Below are 10,262 nucleotides of genomic sequence, written 5' to 3'. Positions count from 1 at the left end.
AATGCCACTATTATTTGCTATCGATGTTGCTCACTGATAAATTCGATATGAAGGCATCGAGTCATAGAGTCTTAGAGCGTGGAAACAGGCCCTTTGTCCCAACTTGCCCACACCGGCCAAGACGTCCCATCTACACTTGTCCCACCTGCCTGTGTTTGGCCAGTAGCCCTCTAAACGTCCTATCCATGTACCGGTCTAAATGTTTCTTAAACGTTGCGATAGTACCTGCCTCAACTACATCCTCCTGAGATTAGACATTATGTTAAAACAGAATTAGTCTTATTTGTGGTACCTTCCAAAGGATAGAAGAGAAAGAAGCAAAGTTTGTGTATGCAAAATTCTCATTCTCCTCCATTGGTATCTTATGGAACTGTAAAAAGAGTTAAACATTTCAGAAATCAAGCTGAAAACTGGAAGCAATCAAAAAAATAAAGTAAAAAGACCACAAAAGAGAATTAAGCTGATGAATGGTACGTAGGAAACATTAATCAAACCAAATTCATTTAGAGGTGCTTTTTCAGTGTCACATAACTTGAAGTTGGGTCTCCCGGTCCATCCAGACGTAACCGCAAAATGGTTTTAATCACCATCTGCTCGGCAACTATCGAAGCGAGGAACCACGGCATTGCATATTCAAGAGTAATTAGTCCCATAACATTCCCCCGGAAAGAGGAATAATCCCAGGGGCAAGCATTAAACTGTTGCAGGATAAAGCCTGTTGTAAACTCCCAAACGTACGTCCAGAGTGTATAAATGAAGCCCCTTATTAGAACATTATACTTAGTCCGAAGGTGAAGGTACATCTTTTCCACAATGAGGATTGAAGTGCCGTAGATAAAAAGCGACCACACGCTGGTAACCCCACGGAACCTCCAGTTTGCATTTTCCACAAAGTCCCATCCAGCTGTAAACATCACCTCGCAAAAGTAACCGTGTATGGCGTACAAGTACCATCTGGAAAATGTTGTGAGGGCCTCCATGATGTTTAGCAGTTTAATTGCTGTGATTGTTCTTTTCTGGGAACTGCTTTATCTGTCAGACTGCAAGAGAATATTAATGACGTTAAAAACAACTTGTACAGAAATGAAGACACAGAGTGCTGGAGTAACTCAGCTGGTCAGGCAGCACCTCTGGAGAAAAATGATGTGTGACGTTTTGGGTCGGAACCCTTCTTCAACATGAAAGTAGAGAGGGGGGAGGGGGGAGGGGGGAGGGGGGAACTGGAGCCAGGAAAAGTCCAGAACAAACCAAGACCAGCAATAGATGACCAAGGAAGGGTGGAGCCCATAATGGCCCATTGTTGGCTGGGGAAGAAGTGATAACGAATGGACACAGGGATGCCAACAGTGGAACTAGTAGGATGACTAAGTCAGTGGATATATTTATGGCAGAGATAGGTAGATTTTTGATTAGTACAAGTGTCAGAGATTATGGGGAGAAGGCAGGAGAATGGGGTTAGGAGGGAGAGATAGATCAGCCATGACTGAACGGCGAGACGTGATGGGCCGAATAGCCTAATTCTACTCCTATTCCTTATGACCGTATGATCTTATACGTTATCGGAACATAATGAGACCATTCGGCTCATCGAGTCTACACAATTCAATCATGGCTGATCTATCTTTCACACTCACCCCCACTCTCCTACCTTCTTCCCATAACCTCTGGCACCCTTACAAATCAAGAATCTGTTAATCTCCACCTCAAAAATATCCATCATTGGTCTCCACAGCCTTCTGCGGCAATTAATTCCACAGATTTATCACCCTCTGACAAAATTAATTCCTCCTTATCTCCTTTCAAAAGGTATGTCCTTTTATTCTGAGGCCGTGGCCTCTGGTCCTAGACTCCCCACTAGTGGAAACATCTTTTCCCCATCTACTCTGTCTAGGCCTTTCACTATTTGGTAAATTTCAATGAGGTTCCCCCTCATTCTTCTAAACTCCAGCGAGTACAGGCCCAATGCCCTCAAACACTCATTGTACATTAACCCAATCATTCTTGTAAACCTCCTCTGGACCGTCTCCAGTGCCAGCACATCCTTCCTCAGATATGGGCCCAGAACTGCTCACAATATTCCAAATGTGCTCTGACCATTGCCTTACAAAGCCTCAGCATTACATCCCTGTTTTTTAAAATATTCTCGTCCTCTCAAAATAAATGGAAGCATTGTATTTGCCTTCCTTACTGCCGATTCGACTTACAAATTAACGTTTTGGGAATCCTGTGCCTGGACTCCCAAGTCCCTTTGCACCTCCGATTTCTAAATTCTCTCCCCATTTAGAAAATAGTCTATGCCTTTATTCCTACTACTAAAATGCACAACCCCACACTTTGCTACACTGTGTTCCATCTGCCACTTTTTTGCCCACTTTCCGAACCTGTCCAAGTCCTTCTGCAGAGTTCCTGCTTTCTCTACACTACCTGCCCCTCCACTTATCTTCGTATCATCTGCAAGCTACAAAACCTTAAATTCCCTCATACAAATCATTGACATACAACGTGAAGAGAAGTGGCCCCAGCACCGACCCCTGCGGAACAACACTCTTCACTGGCAGCCAACCAGAAAAAAACAACTTTCTTTCCACTTTTTGCCTTCTGCCATCCAGCCAACCTGCTACCCATGCCTTCCCTCTGATACCATGGGATCTCATCTTCTTTAGCAACCTCACGTACAGCACTTTATCAAAGACTTTCTGAAAATCCAGGTAAACCACATCCACAGACTCTGTCTATCCTTGGTTTGAGTTGTGCATCCTGGATATAGCGAAGTTATTGACAAGTGAGAAAAGTTTTTCCTCCTTTATTTCGAGAAAGTGTTCTAACTTTTGGACCCCACTTTACACCACTATTTTTCCTTCTAATAGAAGGATAGTATTAAGAAATTTGTCAGGAATAACAGTAAAAGCCAGCCCGACTACAGCCAGTCCAAACACAGCCAGATCCAAAGAATTATATTTATTTTTGTACCAATCCGGGCTCAATGCTGGGCATGGGGCAGGGTTACTGTGCTCTAAGCAAAGTACTGGCCTTACTGCACTTACTTATAACGAGCCGACCTGGTTCTACGCAATATAGTTGAAGAACTTGCGGTGCTGGCTCGAAGGGCTAAATGGCCTCCTTCTGCACCTATTTTCTAATTTACAAACGTTCTTTGAAATGCATTCTAGTTGAAACTAGATTACTAGTTGAAGTCTCTCACAGATGCCAACTTAAGAACATGTCAATAGACGATAGACAATAGACAATAGGTGCAGGAGTAGTCCATTCGGCCCTTCGAGCCAGCACCGCCATTCATTGTGATCATGGCTGATCACTCTCAATCTGTACCCCGTTCCTGCTTTCTCCCCATACCCCCTGACTCCGCTATCCTTAAAAGCTCTATCCAGCTCTCTCTTGAATGTATTCAGAGAATTGGCCTCCACTGCCCTCTGAGGCAGAGAATTCCTCTTCATATTCCATCTAAAACTGCTGTCCAAAAGATTCGCAATTTTTAGAATTTTATAATTCATCTGCTTTAGATATTCTACCAAATCATGTTTAATAACAGGATCTTACTGCAGTCTTCTGAAAGGTCTTCTCTTTGTCTGAGTGCCTCATACAGGTTATCGTGTACTCACGGCATATCTGCTCAATAGTCGTAGAGAAGTTACAAGAGACTGCAAATGCTGGAATCTGGAGCACAACACAAACTATTAGAGGAGCTCAAACGATCAGGCAGAATCTGTGGAGAGAAATGGATAGTTTACATTTCGGGTCGAGATCTTGCATCAGGGCTGGTGTTTGTGATAGAGAATTACAACAGAAACAAGCCCTTCGGCTTACTAAATCCATAATGACCATCAATCACCCATTTACATTGGTCCTGCACAAATCCCATTTTATTCCCATTCACTCCAACCCGCTCACCCTACCCTGCTTATACTACTTGGCTACAGACCAGAGGTAATTTATTGTGGTGAATTAACCCAACAAACTGCATGCCTTTGGGATGCGGGAGGAAACTGGAGCATCTGATAGAAACCCATACGGTCATTAGGAGGACGTGCATACTTCAGGCATCTGGCTCCCAGTCTCTGGCACTATGAGGCAACAGCTCTGTCTAATTCAGTTCACTTCAGAGATACAGTGTAGAAACAGGCCCTTCGGCCCATCGAGTCCTCACCGACCATCGATCACCCGAACACTAGTTCTATCCTACACATTAGGGACAATTTAAACAAGTCAATTAACTTACAAACCTGCATGTCTTTGGGATGTGAGAGGAAACCAGTGCACCCAGAGAAAAAAGTATGTGGTCACAGCGGAACGTACAAACTCCATGCAGACAGCACCCGTAGTCATGATTGAACCAGGTCTCTGGTGCTGTAAGGCAGCAACTCTACCACAACGCCACCATGCCGATAATGGGCATTGGTGTCAGAACTCATTACTACGTCCTCAGAGACATTCTCAGCCCAAACCTCTTTAATCAACATAGGACAGGTTGAATGGGTTTTTTTTCTTATATTTTGGTGCAACCAATTACAAGTTGCACTAACACTCACAGATAGACACAAAATGCTGGAGTAACTCAGCGGGTCAGCCTCCAGCATTTTGTATCTATCTTCGATGTAAACTAGCATCCGCAGCTCATTATAACACCCGCGGTCTCATTACAGGTCTTTGCTCCTCTTATCTCCAGCATGGACGCACAAGTCTAGCAACTCTATCACCACTGACCTTTTATATTTTCATCCCGCAGCTCTGCCTACAGACAACAGACAACGAGTGCTTTTCTCTTTTGCCGCTCCTCTAACTTTGACTCCCACAGGATACCGCTCCACTGGTACTTCTTCGTCTCATAGCACCACATTCAGCAGATCACCTGCAACACTGTCACCTTTTCTCTGTAAGGAACAGGTACCTCTGTAAATTATTAACATGATGTTTATTAACATTGACTTCCCTTCAGCAAACAATGGGTCCCATCACAAGATTACACCAGGTTCATTATAAGGAGAAGAAAATCGTGCACATCCAGTCCGTTTATTGGATTTTCAGCATCATATACTAATTGTACCGCACTTTAAAACAGATCTTTTTTTTTAATTCGCAGATTCTTAGGGGATACAAATAGGCTTAAAATATTTTGGATATCTCTTCAATCTTCATTCCTTCTTTTATGACTTTGGTTTTATTACCAAAGTGCAATGAAATTCTTTTTTCACATGAAGCTCCTGGAGTAAATAGCACATACTGTATATAGTTATGATGAATACAATAATAGGAACAAGTGCAAAACAGCAGAATGGTGAGAATCGAAAAAGGGAAAAAAAAGTAAGTACAATAGTAGGATAATAGAACGAGGTAGAATTAAGAGCAAGAGTATTTGGTACATCTCCCCCACATAATCTCAACTCTACCTTGGTTCAGGAATCACACATCCATGGACAAGAAGCTGTTCTTAAAGGGCCTGTCCCAATTAGGCGTTTTTTTAGGCAACTGCCGGCGACTGTCAAAGTCATAGCAGATCGCTGAAATTATCTTTTACCCTACGACAATGACCACGACAATGCCGAGTCAGGTCGAGATTACACCGTCTTCGAAAACATCGCAAAATTCCCAAGCTTATCAATGCTTCTCCGGCGTCCTAATTTCTGCTGAAATCACTGACAAGTCGGTAATTACTTGAGAGTTTTGAAATATAACATCTTGCCCGGGTTACTTGAAAACCAAGCTTCACGGTAACAAGGCATAAACTGGATTAACTTCCAGTTTACTAATAGCAGTATTAAGAAATTTAATTTTAAAAGTGGTTAAATGGATTTTTGTGTGGAGTGTGAGCATTCTTTGAAAATGTTCAGGAGATGCATATCTGGTTTCTGGGTTGCATATCTGGGTTGGGAGCCCACTTTAAATGTAATCGCCGATGGCCATAAACATCGCAAAAATTCCCGCGCTTACCTGACAGTCAAAATGTCGCCTCCAATCCACCTGTCAAATGTCTTGACGGTAAATAAATTGGTAAAACACAAGTATTTTATGGTATCTTCAAATGACTTTACTTAATTTAATATTACATGCTTCTAAATGCATCTAAGAGAACCTAGCAAACCTGGGGACAGCATGCGACAGCGCCCGCAATAAGCAACGATACCTGGCGACGCGCCGAGATCCACTACGATTCTTTGAAGACTCCTCACGATCATGCCCGTGACACCCCGGCAAACTGTTGACGACAGCCTAGTCGCCGGCAGTAGCCTTAAAATCGCCTAAGTGGGAGAGGCCCTTAAGAATAGATGCCTGAGCTTTCAAGCTGTTGTATCGTCACTGAGAAAGTTGAAGTGAGAAAAGGTTTTGGGCCCCATATCTGAGGGGGGATGTGCTGGCGTTGGAGAGGGACCAGAGGAGGTTTACAAGAATGGTCCCGGGGATGATTGCGTTAACATGTGATGAGCATCTGTTAGCTCTGGGCCAGCAGTCATTGCATAGAAGGATGAGGGAGGACCTCACTGAAACTTACCGAATAATAAAAGGCCTGGATAGAAAGGATGCGGAGAGAATGTTTCCACTAGTCAAAGACCAGGTGGCACAGCCTCTGAATAAAAGGATGTACATTTAGAAAAGGGATGAGGAGGTATTTCTTTAGCCGAAGGGTGGTGAATCTGTGGAATTCATTGCCACAGGTGGCTGTGAGGCCAAATCATTGGATATTTTTAAGACGGAAATTGACAGGTTCTTGATTAGTAAGGTTAGGGGGATAAGACAGGATAATGGGGTTGAGAGAGAAAGCTAGATCAGCCATAATTGAATGGCAGAGTGGACCCCATGGGCCAAATGACCTAATTCTGCTCCTATGACCTACAAATATATGAAGCAAAACTATATGCCAAATTCTATCTTGCTGTTGTTTAAAAAAAAGCTTTTAAAACATGTTTATTCCAAATTTCTTTTACACAATTTTCCAATTTAGTCACAGTGGCACAGTGGTAGAGTTGCTGCCCTACAGCGCCAGAGACCCGGGTTCGATCCTGTACAGAGTTTGTATGTCTTCCCATGACCTGCATGAGTTTTCCCCAATTTCCTCCCACACTCCGAAGACGTATGGATTTTGTAGGTCAATTAGGTTTAGTAAAATTGTAAATCCCAGTGTGTGGGATAGTGCTAGTGTATATCATAGAAACATAGAACAAAGAAACATATAAAAATAGGTGCAGGAGTAGGCCATTCGACCCTTCGAGCCAGCACCGCCATTCAATATGATCATGGCTAACCACCTAAAATCAGTACCCCGTTCCTGCTTTTTCCTCATATCCCTTGATTCCTTTAACCCTAAGAGCTAAATCTAACTCTCTCTTGAAAACATCCAGTGAATTGACCTCCAGTACCTTCTGTGGCAGAGAATTCCACAGATTCACAACTCTCTGGGTGAAAAATGTCTTAAATGGCCTACCCCTTATTCTTAAACCTTATTCTCAGTCCTAAATGGCCTACCCCTTATTCTTAAACTGTGACCTCTGCGTTCTGGACTCCCCTAACATCGGGAACATTTTACCTGCATCTAGCCTGTCTAATTTTATATGTTTCTACAAGATCCCCTCTCATCCTTCTAAATTCCAGTGAATACAAGCCCAGTCCACCCATTCTTTCATCATCTGTCAGTCCCGCCATCCCGGGAATTAACCTGGTGAACCTCAAGAGAAATAATGTCCTTCCTCAAACTAGGAGACCAAAATTGCACACAATACTCCATGTGCGGTCTCAGCGGGGCCCTGGTCAGCACGGACTCGGTGGGCCGAAGGGCATGATTCCCCACTGTATCTCTAAAGTCGAAAAGGTTTGCTGACAAGGCATATTCCGAATAATAACACAGGCGTTTCTGCTAAAGTATTTGCTTTTAAAAATAATCATCATAATTTAGCACCTTTAAATTTATCGATTTATCTCAGTTTGACTTTATTGGAGCTTTGAAGAAATGCAATCTTTGACAAATTGGAAGGAAATTTGCGAGCTATGAACATCTGCCCAGACATCATTGACACAGGAAATAGGAAACAAGGGCTCAGTCCCTGTAAATTTTGCCACTAATCCCCAAAATACCGACTGACAATAACCAGGCCTGTTACATGAAGATACAGGAAGATAAATGCTCAGGAAGATATATTTGTAACGTTCAGTCTCAGAGCAGTGACTGGGGGATCTGATCATCAAATATCACACTTTCAAGATCAAGATCTGAAGAAGGGTCTCGACCCGAAGCGTCACCCATTCCTTCTCTCCAGAGATGCTGCCTGTCCCACTGAGTTACTCCAGCATTTTGTGTCTATCTTCATGATTTTGTAGTCAATTCATTAAGCTGAGGGTTGGGTTTAGAGTTATAGATCCTCAAGTTATATTCACGTCAGAAATATTTCTGATAAAGAACACAAATTGCAATTGATCCTTGCAATTCCTCTGAAAGTGTTACTCACTAAAAAGGTTGTTAAGGGTCAAAAGCACAAACGATGTCAAAAACGCAAAAGATCAACAGGTTTCTCAAATAGCTTCCTCAATCATTATGCATTAACTAATATTGATAGTTTGGAAATTTGTCATGGCTTCAGTGCTCATAGATACGTAGAGACATAGAAAATATGTCCAGGATTAGGCCATTCAGTCGTTCGAGCAATTCAATGTGATCATGGCTGATCATCCACAATCAGTATACCGTTCCTGCCTTCTCCCCATTATCCCTTGATTCCGCTAACCCTAAAAGCGCCATCTAACTCTCTTTTGAATGCATCCAGTGAATCGGCCTCCTCTGCCTTCTGAGGCAGAGAATTCCACATATTCACAACTTTCTGGGCGAAAAAGTTTTTTCTTATCTCAGTACATCTTCCAATCAAATTGAGAGATTCCTCAGCTCAGCCTTAATTTATTTTCATTGGTGGTAAATTAATCCAGGTCGTCCTTTCTCTGAATAAAACAAGGCGCAAATATTAGAAGTATTCCGGATGTCTGAAGAAGGGTCGTGACCCGAAACTTCGCCCATCCTTTTTGTCCAGAGATGCCGCCTGACCCATTGAGTTACTCCAGCACGTTTGTCTATCTTTGGTATAAACCAGCATCTGCAGTTGCTTTCTACACCTAAGCCCCAGCCCACTTTAGAAATAGCTACCAAATATGCCATGTTTATTGTTTCTTATCCTATTCAGTGTTTTAGGTCAATAAAAGGGCTGCTTGTCAAATCAGCAACTTTTGTAATTAACGGAAGTAATGAGTGTTTCGCATTCCCATTTCATCACAAAATAATTAAATCATTAATTTATGATTATTATATAACTACTACATTCCTAATTACTGACAGGCAATGCATGACTCATTAACTTCCTGCATTATTAAATTTGTTTGGCTTATATCCTGAATGCAATGAAATTGTTCTCGTATATCCACATTTTCTGTGTTTCCCTGCCAAGGCATGCTGTGCTGCAAGTATATAGCCCATCGTTTACTGTGAAGGTAGACACAAAATGCTGGACTAACTCAGTGGAACAGGCAGTACCGGACACAAGGAATGGGTAACGTTTTGGGTCGAGACCCTTCTTCAGACCCTTCTTCGTACCTTCTTCAGATAGGTCTTGACAGGAAACATCACCCATTATTTCTGTAAAGCAGCATCTGCAGTTCCTTCCTGCACCATGGTTTACTGTATTGGCCGGTCAACCAGAGAAGGCATTCCCCATATCAGCAGAACTGCAGCCCCTGCAATTATGGGGCAACGTTACTCTAAACATTGGGATGAATTTGAACTGCTTCCAGTTTTGTTGCCAAGGATGGTGATAAGACAGTTAAAATGGCTGCACCATACCGACACCTTTGCTCGGTTTCAATCCGCCCCTTTATTTTATTTTACAACCTCTGAGCTATTACTGAATGATCTGTGAGGACATTTTCAAATAATCTTGTCAGACCAGTTTGTTTGATCTTCAAGTTCGCGAATGCTCCATTTGAACAGATTATATATCTCACTTACACCACTTCTGTAAATAACTCTTCCAATGTTTAAAGCTTTCCAATGATGTTGTCTTTGAATGGGAACCCAAATACCAACACCACACCTCTGAAAGTGGAGACACGAGCTTAGTTAGATAACTTACCTTACCGCAGAATTCCCAGCTCTGATCTGCTCTTATAGCCACATTGCGTAGTTCTAGTTGAGTTTAGTTTATTGTCACTTGTACCGAGGTAGTGTGAAAAACATTTGTTAACAAGCTTACAATTGAGCCATCCACAGTGTACAG

At 42.4% G+C, this 10,262-nt stretch overlaps 1 protein-coding gene across 1 annotated transcript; it reads right to left on the bottom strand.

Moving 5' to 3' along the window:
- Positions 1–503: 503 nt before the first annotated feature.
- On the bottom strand, positions 504–980 carry LOC144596882 (transmembrane protein 229B-like). The gene has a single exon (XM_078405745.1). It carries the CDS (start codon positions 978–980, stop codon positions 504–506), a length of 477 nt encoding a protein of 158 aa, XP_078261871.1.
- Between the last annotated feature and the right edge of the window lie 9,282 nt (positions 981–10,262).

Source organism: Rhinoraja longicauda, chromosome 9, assembly GCF_053455715.1.
Source record: "Rhinoraja longicauda isolate Sanriku21f chromosome 9, sRhiLon1.1, whole genome shotgun sequence".
NCBI lineage: Eukaryota > Metazoa > Chordata > Chondrichthyes > Rajiformes > Arhynchobatidae > Rhinoraja > Rhinoraja longicauda.
This window is presented reverse-complemented; position numbering and strand designations above follow the sequence as displayed.

Excerpts from the sequence above, each read along its gene's own strand:
- LOC144596882 (XM_078405745.1), bottom strand. The coding sequence starts at position 980 with ATGGAGGCCCTCACAACATTTTCCAGATGGTACTTGTACGCCATACAC.